Source organism: Populus nigra, chromosome 8 (genome assembly GCF_951802175.1).
Source record: "Populus nigra chromosome 8, ddPopNigr1.1, whole genome shotgun sequence".
Lineage (NCBI taxonomy): Eukaryota > Viridiplantae > Streptophyta > Magnoliopsida > Malpighiales > Salicaceae > Populus > Populus nigra.
Genome location: NC_084859.1, coordinates 9,960,049 through 9,974,196, shown reverse-complemented (window position 1 = coordinate 9,974,196; position 14,148 = coordinate 9,960,049). Strand labels below are relative to the sequence as shown.

At 29.8% G+C, this 14,148-nt stretch overlaps 3 protein-coding genes across 3 annotated transcripts; 2 read left to right on the top strand and 1 right to left on the bottom strand.

Moving 5' to 3' along the window:
• Positions 1-555: 555 nt before the first annotated feature.
• On the top strand, positions 556-1,329 carry LOC133702329 (auxin-responsive protein SAUR78-like). Its single transcript, XM_062126653.1, has one exon. The coding sequence runs from the start codon at positions 696-698 to the stop codon at positions 1,077-1,079; it is 384 nt and encodes a 127-aa protein (XP_061982637.1). The 5' UTR covers positions 556-695; the 3' UTR covers positions 1,080-1,329.
• A 4,262-nt stretch (positions 1,330-5,591) lies between these two features.
• LOC133700466 (auxin-responsive protein SAUR71-like) lies at positions 5,592-6,196 on the bottom strand. Its single transcript, XM_062124004.1, has one exon. It carries the CDS (start codon positions 6,141-6,143, stop codon positions 5,823-5,825), a length of 321 nt encoding a protein of 106 aa, XP_061979988.1. The 5' UTR covers positions 6,144-6,196; the 3' UTR covers positions 5,592-5,822.
• Positions 6,197-11,452: 5,256 nt separating this feature from the next.
• On the top strand, positions 11,453-12,221 carry LOC133700692 (uncharacterized). Its single transcript, XM_062124315.1, has one exon. The coding sequence runs from the start codon at positions 11,551-11,553 to the stop codon at positions 11,989-11,991; it is 441 nt and encodes a 146-aa protein (XP_061980299.1). The 5' UTR covers positions 11,453-11,550; the 3' UTR covers positions 11,992-12,221.
• Positions 12,222-14,148: the final 1,927 nt, after the last annotated feature.

Here is a 14,148-nt window from a genome sequence, read left to right as displayed (position 1 = left end):
TAATAGCCTCTCCAACGAGGACGAGTTGCTCCTAGGAACAACCCACTTTCAAAGCATACTGGGTTGGTATCATTCTTGTAAACTTGTCAATATTCTCTTGAGAAAAAGCTGAAAACTACGATTTCGAACAGATATAGAACACGAATAAATTCACTAATTTTCCTTTACTCGAAACAGAGCAGATGAAGTAAATTCCAGTCAGTACAGAATTGATAATCTTGATTGAAATTGAGAACGTGGTTAAGAAACAATCTAATTCATCTACTCAAAAAATTTCAAAGAAAAGAGAAGAAGCATGCACTAAGAGTATTTTATATATATATATATATATATATATATATATATATATATATATATATATATAATGTGATCGAAAAGGAAAGGAAAACAAAGATAATTTCTCAACCAAAAGCACCCACCAAAGGCCAAAACAAAGCAGCAAGTGGTTTTGCAACTTACAAATATTTCTCTTTCTTAGCTGGTATGTATCAAACAGTGGGCCATGCACGTCTATGCCCGCTCCTCTTCTCCCTCCTCCAGCCCACTTCTCTTATATAGGAGGAACCTTCCCTTCTCTTTCTCCTCGCCAATTCCTCCTTTTTTTTAAAAAAAAAAACACCCTGCATTTTTTCTCTCCAAAATTCTCTGCCTTTCTATTTCTTCACACACGAAGAAAAGCAAAGACACAAATATAAATGGCAAAGACTTCCAAGTTGACAAAGCTCAAGTCTGCCATAAAGAGGTTGCCATCTTTCACCAAGATAGTCCGCACAAATAGCTCCATTGCTGCTGCTGACAACGATCACATCGATGGCAAGATTTCAAAGGAACTTCATGCCGTTTATGTTGGAAAGTCAAGGAGGAGATATCTTTTAAGCTCCGATGTCATTTGTCATCCTCTTTTTCAAGGGCTAATAGACAGGTCAGGCGCTGGTTTTGGTGATGATGAGGATAATCAAGCAGTTGTTGTTGCTTGTGAGGTTGTCTTGTTTGAGCACTTGCTGTGGATGATTGAGAGTGGTGGCTCTGATCAGTTGGGGTCCATGGAGGAGCTTGCTGAATTCTATTACACTTGCTGATGGTGATGGTAAAAGTTTTCTGTAGCTAGTAAATGATATTAGAGGCAGGCAAACGAAAATAATGAAGTACTGTACTAGTTTAACTTCATTGCGAGGATTAACCAATTTGTTTAATGCTGAATTATGTTGTTAAACAAGTTGATTAGCTAGGGTTTTTTATTTTTTTCCTATTATAAGTAACTTGTTAGGATTGTTTACTTATTATCATTATGTTCAATCAAAATTGTCTTGTATATGCACATTTTCCTAATTGCATCTGTTGATGAGCTGTGTGTGTGTGTGTGTGTGTGTGTGTGTAGAAAGGTCTTAATTAGGTCATGAATTCAAGTGCTCATCTCCTTGTGCTTCGATAAGGCCCGAATCAAATCCCTCTCTAATACTTTTATTTTTATGATTGAATGCATCATAATATCATTGTTTAAAAATGTGATTGAAATTATATTTTTTTAAAATTTATTTTTTTATATTTTTAAATTATTTTGATGTATATATTAATATCAAAAATAATTTTTAAAAAATAAAAAAATATTATTTTAATATATTTCTGATAAAAACCACTTTAAACCACAACAAATACTATACTATCAAATACACTCATACAAATTAAAATTAATATTAAAGACATGACTTAAATTAAACATTTTCTTTAATTAAGAAACTAAATGAGTTCTTAAGAAATGATTTTTTTCTTTGAAAAACACACAAATATCATAGAAAAACATGAGTGAAAAAGAAACAATAACCAAAACATTTGTCATCCGATGACATCTCAGTGATATGATTATGTAAAATTAAAAAAAAATCTCCATCTAATTTTATGTTTATTAAAAATCTTAATTGGTTTTAAGAGATTGAGTAGAGGGTTGATTATACTAAAGACAAGAAAAAAATCACCTTAAAATATCTTATCTAAAATAAATTGTATTATTATTTAATTTTAATGATATAAATACATATTCTACATATATACTAATATTTTAATTTTAATGATATAAATACATATTCTACATACATACTAATATTTTACCTAAACTAAATATATGTATGTTTATTAGAGGTAAAATTTCCTGGGATGGTGATTTAGGATTTTGGCTTAACAACAAAACATACTCTCCTCACCTTTTGGATCATGGATCATGGGAGCAAGATTCAAAATAATAATTAAAAAAGACTCAAGTTATAATTTTTTTAATTATCTCGCTATAAATTAATATTTTACCAAGAATAACTACCATAAATAACCACAAATATTTCAACCAATTAATATAAAAAAACATAAACAAACACAAAAGAAAATCATGAATACATAAGAATTCATTCAAAACAACATCAACATAAACATACAATATTTGCCATGTGAAATTTAACAAAAAAACAAAATCAAAAACATTATTTGAACAATAAATAGATCATATATGGGATTAAAATTGAACTTTATAGGTCATCAGAGTCGGTTAGAATGGGAAGAAAATTGCTGGAAAAAAAATTAAAACAACCCCGACTCGTTGTCACGTGCACACTAACATTGTACTTTCGACACATGGTTCCATGCACCATCACCCCAAGGAGGCAAGTAAACCATGCAGCCATCTCCCTTGTTTTTTTTTTCCTCTTGTTATTTCACTTTCTAAAATCTTTTTTTTCTTTTTTATTATCATTAAAATAAAAATTAAATTGGATCTAAAAACTAATTTTGAAAAACACATAACAAAATTAAGGATAAGAAACGGGTTGTGAAAACATTGTATAGTTTTTTTAAAATAAATAGAACTGCTAAATAATTTAATTAAGATCTATGCAGGTTGAGAGCTAAAATGGTTACAATAAAATAAGAAAATAATTGAGGTTAGTTATCTTTTAATATATTTAATATTATTAAATATGTAATTAAATGTTTGGAATTTTGGATGGATGGATTTGGAATTTTTAAGTTATAATTGAAAATATATTTTTTTTTGTATAAATAACTTAAGATAGAATTAATTTAAGTTAAAAGTATATAAAGTTTTTCAAAGTGGACGGGTTTCTTTCCAATGCTTGTACAGAAAAACAAGAACAAATTAATGAATGTTCTTAGTCACATCTGTGATTCCCCGGTGAAAGGTTATAATAATTATTCAAAATATTTTAAAAAATAATTGCTATTATATTTTACATGCAGGTGGACGAAATGTACTAAAATGTGAATAAGTTTGTTGAGTGTATGGCGAGCTTCATCAAGAGTTAATAAAGAAGGTTATAATATAAATTAATGAAATGATTGGGTATATAGTTAGAGATATACTTCTTGTAGCATTCACTAGCAGCTTGATTATTATTAATATACTATGATGAAAAAATATATTACCTTACCATGTTGATTAAATGTATGTTCAAAGCTTATTTGAGAATGTAATAATGGTTATTTTTTAAAGTGATTTTTATATTAATATATTAAAAAATTAAAAAGAAATTTAAATTTTTTTTTAAATTTTTGAAAAATTTGATTTTAAACATGTTCCTGTTTGTGTCTATATATATATATATTAACTTGTATATCCTTTAATTACTTTTTTTTTATGTTGGAGATGTATCTCACTAGATAAAGCACTATATCAATAATTAATTTTGAAAAATCTTGAAATAAAATTAAAAAAACATGAGAAATAAATGAAAATTTTGAAAAAGCCGGGCTATTGCAAAAGTTGTATTACCGACATAGAAACTCATTTTGTTTCATTTGTCATTGTGTTGTGCACGTGTTTTTGTTTCTTTTTTCTCTTTTTTTCTGGATTTTATAATATGTTTTCTATTTTTTTCATCTATTTTTTCTAAATTATTTTTTCATTTCTGTAGGTTTTTCATATTGTTTTTTATGTTTTGAGAAGTATTCTCATCATTATATGTGAAAAAGAAATTACTACAAAGTGCGTTTCTATACTTTTAATTAATTGATTTTTTTAACTGAGAAGCATATGAGATAATATCATCAAAATATATAAAGTTCATTATAAAATTATACTCATTAAAACAATTAGATTTTACTGTATGAATTTGTTTCAAGTGGGAGTGGTAAGGAATCCAGCTTCCCTTTATTTTAATCAAGTTTTCTTTCGGATATCTACCACTTATTTTAAGAAAAAACATCCAACATAAATCTTAAGTTGTGATTCAAGTTTTTTATTTATTTTTTAAAAATTATTAATTTGAGTTTTATAAATTTTAAAGTTATTAAATTTTATATAATTATTAACTTTAAAATTTTAAAAAATTAATTAAAATTCAGACAAGCTAACCCACAGTTACCAGCGGTGTTAGGAAAAGATAACAAATTGTCAAACACCTTCGCTGGCAATAAAAAGACAGTGGCTTAATTTGGGTAAAGTTTAATATTAAACAAGCTAAAAAAATAATTCAAAAGAAAAAACATTAAAAAACGATGTCATTTTGTCTCCTTCATTGCAAACAAAATAAAGTAGGTTGAATTGCTGATTCAAGTTAAATTTATTTTTAATATTACTGTATTAAAATGATTTAAAATTAAAAAAATGATTAATTTAATTTTCTTAAAAACTACAAAATGACAAACACTGAAACTTTGAAATTGTGCACGATTTCCAATAAATGACCTGAATATTATTGGATCCATTTTTACTGTGTAGTCGCAAAAAAGGTGAAAAAGACGCCTTGTATGCATGAAAGCGGAAAGACAAAGCTTAGGAGACAGGGGCTGATGTTGTCTCATGTCCAGCTGGTAAGAAGAGGATGATGTAAATTAATAAGGGGCTCGAACCACCAGGAGGAGCTGGCGGTCGATAATCAGTGTGCTCAATAGCATGTTTACCGCTGGCCTAGCCCACAGGGTTCACCTTTTGCCACCTAGTTCGCAACAAAACTCGGGACAGAGTTGTGTGAATTGTCATGCCTCTTGGATTGTAATGTATCTCTGTGCACAATTTTTATGTTCATGAACTTGTTGCTCTTCGAAATGACAGCTAGTGGTCTGCCAGCTGCAATCTTTGGTAAGCTGTCAAGGACTAGTGTTGATTGTTCATACTTGTTTGATGTTTTTGCGTGTGATATTGGTTTTATTTTTTATTTGAAAATATATTCAAATAATTTTTTTTAATTTTTAAAATTTATTTTATATATATATATATATATATATATATATATTATGACTTCCCTTTTGGGCTAATAGATTGATCAAAATTATAAACACCTAGCCCTTCTGCTTACAAAGAAAATAAACTATTCATAAATTATGCATTGGTAATTAAAAAGGAACAACAACACCATTCTTTTTTGTTTTTTTAAAGACCCACAAATTATCCTCACCGAATTCAGGGCCAAGATTTTGCTCTTTGCTAGCCAGTATCTAGTCATCCAGGATATATAGTGATTAGCACCAAATTACCTAACTCTGCTGTATTAGGTAGGCAAATGATCGTCAAATCACCTAAAAACCTAAACCTGGGGACGACAGCAAGTTACCAATTCTTGTCCAGCTCCTTGCTCAAAATTGCTCTCATGTGACGGTTAATTCTATCAATATAACCAAAAGTCAAAATAAAAGCAAGACCAAAAATCCTACAATGATAATGCTTGAAAATTAGTAAATGCATACATGAACACAGAAGGAATCTATGTACACAATCTCAGAGCAGTTCTTCCCTAGCTGAAGAAGCCATCGAGGCATTTACAGCCCATAATAACACCATTCATCTATCCCCAACGAACAGAATAGTTGCCGGCGGCGATATATTAGACGGATTTAACCGGAACAGCCTTTCCCTTAGCCCTAGTGATCATCCACTCCTCGAAATCCCTTGCTTCATATGCAATCCTCAGAATTCCTTCATTATGGAAACCATATTCTTCAGCTGATCTATACAGAAGCTGCAAGAACTCTGCCTCGCCAAATGCTTTTGTATGAACAATGAATCGCCTGGTATCATTGTTAAACCCTACGCAAATGGGAACATAACCTTTAGGTGGCAATGGAGTAGTGGTACCTCCTAGTCTCTTGACCCCTCGAGCTCCGATTAATTTGCTCAGCTTCTTCGCTATCACTCCCACTCCCATTGCCAAATGTTGATTAGTTTCCAATTCTTGTAATTAGATATAAAGACATGCATTCTTATGTTAAGTATACTTGCCGAATGTTGATTAATTAGTGATATTTTCGCCATCGAAGTGAAAGAGACAACATTAATAATTCATTTATAAAAGCTACATGCCGTGGCCACAAAGTTGCCGCCATGAATCAATTATTTTTGAACCTCCAACCACTTATTTATAGCACTATTTTATGATGAAACTTTGTACTCGTCCCGATCAAAGCTACTAGAGATTATCGACCAATGAGATGATAAAAATTGAGAGAACTTTTAGCTAGCTAGATTTGGATGTTCAGGCGACATGGTTTGGTTTATGCTTGTTCATACGGAGACTAGTACTCATTTCGTGGTTCAAAATGTAAGCTAGTAATCAAAACTAAGGCTGGCTGGGGTGTACAAATTACGTACTCATCTTGTACAACCAAATGGAAGAAAGGGTCCATGGCAATTTTTTATTTGTGTGGATGTCTATGATGTCTCACCTTCTTTTGTTTCTTTCTACAACAAAAAATCATTTTTAAATAAATTAAAATAATAATAGTCATGAAGTACCAAAAGGGTAAAAAGCCCATAGATACGATGCAGCCTTGGAATACAGGGTACTAAATCCTGCCCCAAAGCTCAAATCCACCACTAGAAGGAGATAAGCTCAGATCCACCACCAGAAGGAGATCTTTGAAGAACTGTTTGGGAGATCTTGAAGAACTGTTTGATATTATTTTCATTTTTTATTTTGCATTCTTATCTTTTGTTTTTATTTTCAATTAAAAAAACTATTTGGTTAGGTATTTTTTATTTTAGTTTTCAAAAATGCATTTAGTCTAAATTAGATATTCAGAATTAGTGGGATTGATGTTTATGTTATTCAAAGTTACAAAATGTGGTCTTATTCTTTGTTCAGACTCGATGTAATCCTCAATCACACTGGTCTTGATCTGGGACACCTTGAACCTAGCCTTTGCTCAACTCAAGCATCCTGCACTTAACCTTGAGTGCATTGTTAAGGCATATGCCCTGTAGCTAGGAGTGTTTTAAAAAACCATCAAATCGATTAAACAATAAAAATTTAAAAACGATGAACTGAAAAAACAAAAAAAAATGATCAAGCCAATTTAAAAATCATAAAACTAACTCAATCCAGTTTGGTTTTGGTTTTAGAAATTGAAACTGGGTAATCAAACCGGATCCAATGTAAATTGTAAACCCACTTAAAAAGTATATAAATAGAAAACTAATTGACCTAATTTTACTAACCCTAAAAATTCCCCCTTTTCCCGTTGAAAATAATTGCCAAATGTTTATCTCTCTTATTCCATCTCTCTCCTTCATTATCTCCCTTGTTAAAACTTGAGAGGTTGTTACAAATAACCTCATCTCCCCTGCTTTGGTTTTTTTTTTTACTATGTTGCCTCTATTTGTTGGTTATTGGCCTTGGTTAAAGCTTCTTCTTTTTTTTTTTTAATTCAAATGTGTTGTTTTCTTCTCAACTTTTCTAGATTATTCAAATTCTCATTTTGTGTTTCTTAACTGTTTAGAAAATGAAAGGCCTTTAATGCATGCCTACCGTTCTGTTTTGGCAGGTTTGTTCTTGTTGTAATTAAGTTGGGATCGTCATTTATTTTGATCACCAAAACCCCTTGAGTCCGTGATTGCAAATTTCAATGAAAATTTGCTATTATGACTTTATGTTTTCACTTCTTTTTTTTGTTGGTCGTTGTTTCTTAATGTGATGCTCACTTTTTTTTTTTTTTGAAAATACAGAACATCTAGACAAGTAACTAACATCTTGTTTAGTAATACAGTAAAAAATGACTAAGAGATTAGATTTTCCAGTTACAAAAAAAAAAACCGAGCCATACTAGTTCTCAATATCTTTAATATTAATCAAATATTTGATTAATGAATCTATAGTATAAATAAAGTCTCTGGGACAAAATTTTTTTGCAAAAAAAATTATAAAGTTATTATAATTATGAGATTTATATCAAAACATTATTCTTAAATGTACTTGGTCAATGCTCTATTTTGAATAAATATTAATTAGAATTGTTAAGACTGATACATATTATGTTATTTCCTTTATGAAATGAAACAATTGTTCTTATAAGTTGAGTTATGAGGGATACCTAGAACTAATATGTAGGTGCTTGTCAAATGATAAATACATTGAACTGATTAGCATGAAAATTTCATATGGAGACATCACATATGTTTATGGAAAAGCTCATGTGATAATTGTGTAAATGATCTTTACACTTGAGATCATTAAGTTATCTTATATAGAGAGTGGTATACTTTGATTATTACTGCACGTTGTCATAAACAAGGGTAACAAACAAGCATATATTGGGTATAATATAAACTATTTGAAGATATTTGAGTAATTAAGAGAGGATCCATCACCCTAAGTAAATTAGGCAAAACACTTTATCTATTCTTAAATAATATTGATTTTAAATCCTTACTTAAGGTGGAATGGGATTTGAAAAAAGTCTCAAATCTTTTTCAAAAAATCAATCACTATGATGTTAAGAATAAACATGATTTGAAAGAGTAAACACATTTCATGTTATAATGTCTAAATTGAAATATTTTTTTATGAAAGGACAATAATTACATTGAGAAACTGGTCATTAAAAGATTAAGTCAAACCACCTATAACTTTTCTAATATTTTAGGGACCATGACATGTTGCTAGAAATTGTACTTGATCTTCAAATATAAATCAATCAAATATTGAATTGATAATATATTAATTTGTTTAATTTATTTAATCATATTTTAAATATGATTGTGATTTATATTTGGGTCAACTTATTAAGGAATCTAATGGGTCACATGCCTAAGAATCATTGGTTAGAAATAAAAATGAGATGGTTAATCAAGTGTAACTTAATTGTAAATAAATTTTAGAAATTAAAGAGTAGAATGTAATTTATAAAAGGAATTGTGTAATTTATAAAAGGAATTACAATTATACACCTAAAACAAATCAAGTAAAGGACTTGATTGAATAAACTTATACTTGAAATAATATATGTGATATTATTCATGGGAAAATTGATATTTTATCATTTACAAAGTTTTCAGGTTTTCTTATAAATAAAATGTCATGCTTTTTATTTTCAGTAAAAACAAGTAGTGCACAATAAAATATAGAACACCTAAAAAACATAAAACAAAAGAGCTAGAACTCAAAGACATAACAATCCATCTCTCTTAAAAGGGTTTAAATTTTTTTTTCACTTGTAGTTCATATAGATTAACGTTAGTGATGAACCACTTGGACGACTTGTGGTTTGTGATAACCTAATCTTGAAGCAATTATTCAAAGTTGAAAAGAACATATGATCTTTAGGTAATCTTTATCTAAACACTAAACAACTCTACACACATCTAACATGATTCTTGGGACTCTCAGAAAAATTTTAAATTTGTTATTTTCACTGCATATATGTATTTTGAGAAACCTAACATGCACTGGACCTAACTCCATCCCTTGTCCTAGACACATTGAACCTCATATTTGTCCAATTCCAAACTTCCCGGTTGAAACTCTAGGGACCCATACTAGTCCTGGCTCAACCCCAAAGCCCCAAATTCAATCCCAGCCTAACTCCAAACACCTGTATCCAATCCTAGCTTAGCCTTGATCACTCGAACTCAGTTTCATCTATATCATGACCTAACTTTAAATTAGACACCAACAATGTAAAAAACTAGTTTTGAGAATTTTTTAAACCATTTTTTAGGTTGTTTGGTATTGTTTATGTTTTTAAAAAATAAAAAAATATGAAAACTTGTTTTTTTTTTTTCAATAAATAAGAAATTTTAAAAACAAAAAAAGAACTATTTTTAAAAATTATTTTTTACATTGTTAATTTATGATTTAGGATTTAGGTCATGATCGGGTAAAGACGAAGTTCAAGCTGTCCAAGGTTCAGTTTGCGATCATACTAGAAGGCATTAAAAAGTTGAGGGATGGAATCCTAGTTGCTTGGAGGTTAGGCTAAAACAAATCTCAAGCTCTGATATGTCAGGCTTAAATTTGGTTTAAAACATTTGAGGATTTGGTAAGGACTAGTCTTGGGCATGAGGATATAGGTCAGGACCAGGTTTGACCTTCGGGTGCTTGAGATTTAGGGCCAAGTTCAAGAAAACAAGGGTCAGATAAAAATGGGATTCAGGGGGCTAGAGGATTGGGTCAGAACTGGATCCATGATGCTCAAAGATTTATAAGAGTTTCCATAAATCTCTTATAAATTTTTTTAAAAGTTGGATTAGGTGTTTCGATATGAGATGTTGACAACAATTATGAGATTTTTTTAAAAAAATATAAAGGGATTTTTGGTATCATTTTTATTTCTTATTTTTGTTTTTAAAAAAACTTAAAATAAGATATGCACACTTGTTTATTTTTGTTCTCTGAAACAACAAAAACTAGCAGCAAGTTTTCAAACTTTTGAAAATCGAGGGATAATTTGGTATTATTTTTGCTTTTTGTTTGTATTTTATATATTTTTCATTTAAAAAAACAAAAAACTTGTTTGGTTAAGAAGTTATTTTATTTTATTTTTCAATTAATGGAACCAATGCTTATGTTAAAATAATTAAAATCTCATGTCATAAGGTCTAGTTAAATTATTTTTATATGACGTAAAAGAAAAAAAGATAAGAAAACAATCTATTAGTATGATAACATAAAAGTTTAATTATGTATTATCAGAACCCTTATTTTTTTTTAATCAAGACATTTGAATTAATAAAATTATAAAATCAAATAATACAGTATTATTTTTTTAAGAATAAAAAATTAAGAGTAATTAAGAATTTAAATTTAACATGCATCAAGAAAATATAATATATCATATTCTTTTAAAATTTGCATTACCCTTTATTTATTTTATTTTTTGTAAAAGATTAAAAACTGATACAAGTTGGAAAACAAATTATATACAATCCGGATCAAGCATTTTTCATGGTTATGATATATGTTGCAATTACTATTTAAACATAATGAAAACAATAATAATAATAAAAAAAAAACCTATTAGACAAATGATATTACAATAATATATCCAAATAACCAAAGGTGTACAAATGTGAAGTATAAAACTGCATAATGTCAAATGTTAGGGACATAATTGAATTTTACATTATAATTGGGGGACGTGTTTTCTATAGTCCTCCCTTGTGTATCTATTTTGATTTTCTTAACAAACTTTACCAGTGCCGCGCACCACCCCACGGTTTCTTAGCAGTTTTCCGGTTATACAGAGAAATAAATACACGTCCTTATCTTTCCATTCTCATCAATCTTCACGTATCAATATAGCTTCTTGGAGAGTCACCACAGCCGCCGTTAACTATAAATGGCAAGGCCAGTGATCAATGAATGCGACTCTCCAACTTCTCTGAAAGCCAAGCTAAAATCCTCCTTTTGTTGCTTCCCCAACATGGAGATGATCAACCAGCGTGAGATGCTTCATCAAGATCATGACCAAGAAGGGAGCAACCGCATGAAGCTTCAGCCGCAGACACCAAGATCACCCTATGCTTGGCTGAAATCGACAGCCCATGATTTGGAATTTAAGTATAATTATCGTTGTTTTATTGGAAAGAGAGGAAAGAACAGAAAACGATACTGTTCGGAGGAATTTAGGTATGATCCTGAAAGTTATTCTCTTAACTTTGAGGATGACGTTCACAAAGAAGATGAGTTGCCACTCAAGTCTAGATTGCCTGCCACTCCGGAGAGATTGGTGGCGCCGCCGCCTCCGGTAAGGAGGACAGAGCTTCAGATGCGGAGCTGATATTTTAGGATTAAGAATGTTTGTTGGAAGTTTATTTGTTGTGATTCTAGTCTCCATTCTTGAATCCTTAATTTTTATTTTCTATGTACAGGGCTATAGATCCTCATTTTGAGAAGCAAAAATTGGAAAAAAAAAAAGGAAGAAGAATTAAGATGTGATTTAATTGTTATATATATTATTTACTGGATGAATTAGATTAAATTAATTGCAGTTATACAAGGTGTTTAGTTTTTGTAATGTTGAATGATTCCCATCGATTGCATTGCACTAGCATGTTGATTAGGGCGTATATATTGGGGATTAGCAATTTAAGATTCTTGACAAGTTTAACTTGGGAGTGCAAGAAATTTTACTCCAAGATTAGACATTGCCTTTTGAAGGAGCTTGACCTACCTGGGAAAAAGAAACCCAAATCTTGAATTTAGTCAAGCAAGTCTTGTGGAATACTGTCCAATCATTTTAGTCATTCCATGGTGAAACCAGTTTTGCATCATCTTATTTTATTGCATTAGCAGACCACAGAGTTAGCATTGTTTGACACATTCAACTTGGTTTTGTAAGAATTTTTGCTGAAAGATTTGACATCTGATCAATCTGATGTGTGAAGGAGCATTACCACCTCCATGAAAGAAGCTTGATTTGTGAAACGAGTCCAAATGGGTTCTTGAATCTCTTTTCAATTAGGCAAAAAAGAAAACTCAAGTGTTATGATCAGTCAAAATGCCCTCATGGTCTCATGGCTTCATAGATGTTTTGAAACTATTGATTGGTGCTTTTGTGGGGACTGGTACTATACTGGGGATATGAACTAAAAATCAAATAGACAAAAGAAAGAAGACAGAAATTAGGACAAGGAAGGAACCGGGTGCGATTCTATTTCTTAGGAAGATCCATGTTAAACTATGTAAATCAATTCTCAGTCCATACGGAAGGACAAAAATTGGGTAAACAAAGAATAAAGAAAAAGTTTCAGTAATCAACGTTAACATAATAAATCCTATAACTTAGGAAATAAAAAGCAAGTCAATTTAGGTTAATCCATCAAATTTATTACCCAGATCATGAGATCAAAATAATCTAATAGAAAAAAAAACACAAAAAATCATAAAGCTGGAAAGAAAGTAAGTAAAAAAAAAAACAATATCGATCCGTATTAGCTTTTTAAATCTATGATACAAAACATTAGACCGAAAATACACTATCTGAAAAAATCATGAAGCTCAATTCATAACTAATTAAATATTAAAGGATTAATTTGAAAAAGAGTATCAATTACATATATGGATCTAAAATAAATAAAAAAAATTAAAAGAATATGGATCGAAATTGAAATACAAAATAAATTTTATTTTTGATTGAGTGGTGAAATTGAAAGCAGAAATTAATTGAACAAAAGGACCAAAAAATCAATAAAAAGAATGAGGATAAAAAGTATAAAAGAAAAGAAAAACAAATTATTGATTGAAGGTGAAATTGAAAAAAAAAATCAATCCAACAAGAGATCCAAAAAAATATTCCAAAGAATGAGAACCAAATTGGAAACAATAATATATAGTAAATTAGGATGGAATGATGAAATTAAAAAAAATATAAAACTTCCACAAAAAAAAGTCAAGAACAAAAATTAAAAATCAAAATAATAAGGATTGAAGTTGAAATATCAACAAAAAAAAAGTAAATTGTGATTTCCCATGGACGAGAGAGAAAAAAAACCTACCGATGATAGACTAAACTGTTGCCACCAACAAATTATGCGCCACCATAGAAAGGATGCGGCGTCGTTTCTAACGACATGATGAAAACACTTCTTTTTTTTTTATGTTAGGAGGTGCTACACGTGTCGCCTTAAAGGTGTGGGCACCTCCCATGCATCGGAGAGTCCACCACACACAACTATACCTTTTTGTTTTGTTATATATATATATATATATGGTTCAAATACCAACTCTTCTTAAGATGACTTAATAATAATAAAAAAAAAACTATTGTCAAAAGACAAAAAAAAAACTAATTGATTCCAGTTTTAAAATTATTGCTTTTAAGAGCATTTTAGTTTTTTTGCTATGTTTTTTTATTCTATTTTTATATTTGGTCAAATGCCAAATTCCCCTAATCTAACCTGGTAATAACAAAAAAATCATTGTGAAATATTGAAAA

What these genes read in the sequence shown, in the direction of transcription:
- LOC133702329 (XM_062126653.1), top strand. Translation starts at nt 696, where the DNA reads ATGGCAAAGACTTCCAAGTTGACAAAGCTCAAGTCTGCCATAAAGAGG.
- LOC133700466 (XM_062124004.1), bottom strand. Translation starts at nt 6,143, where the DNA reads ATGGGAGTGGGAGTGATAGCGAAGAAGCTGAGCAAATTAATCGGAGCT.
- LOC133700692 (XM_062124315.1), top strand. Translation starts at nt 11,551, where the DNA reads ATGGCAAGGCCAGTGATCAATGAATGCGACTCTCCAACTTCTCTGAAA.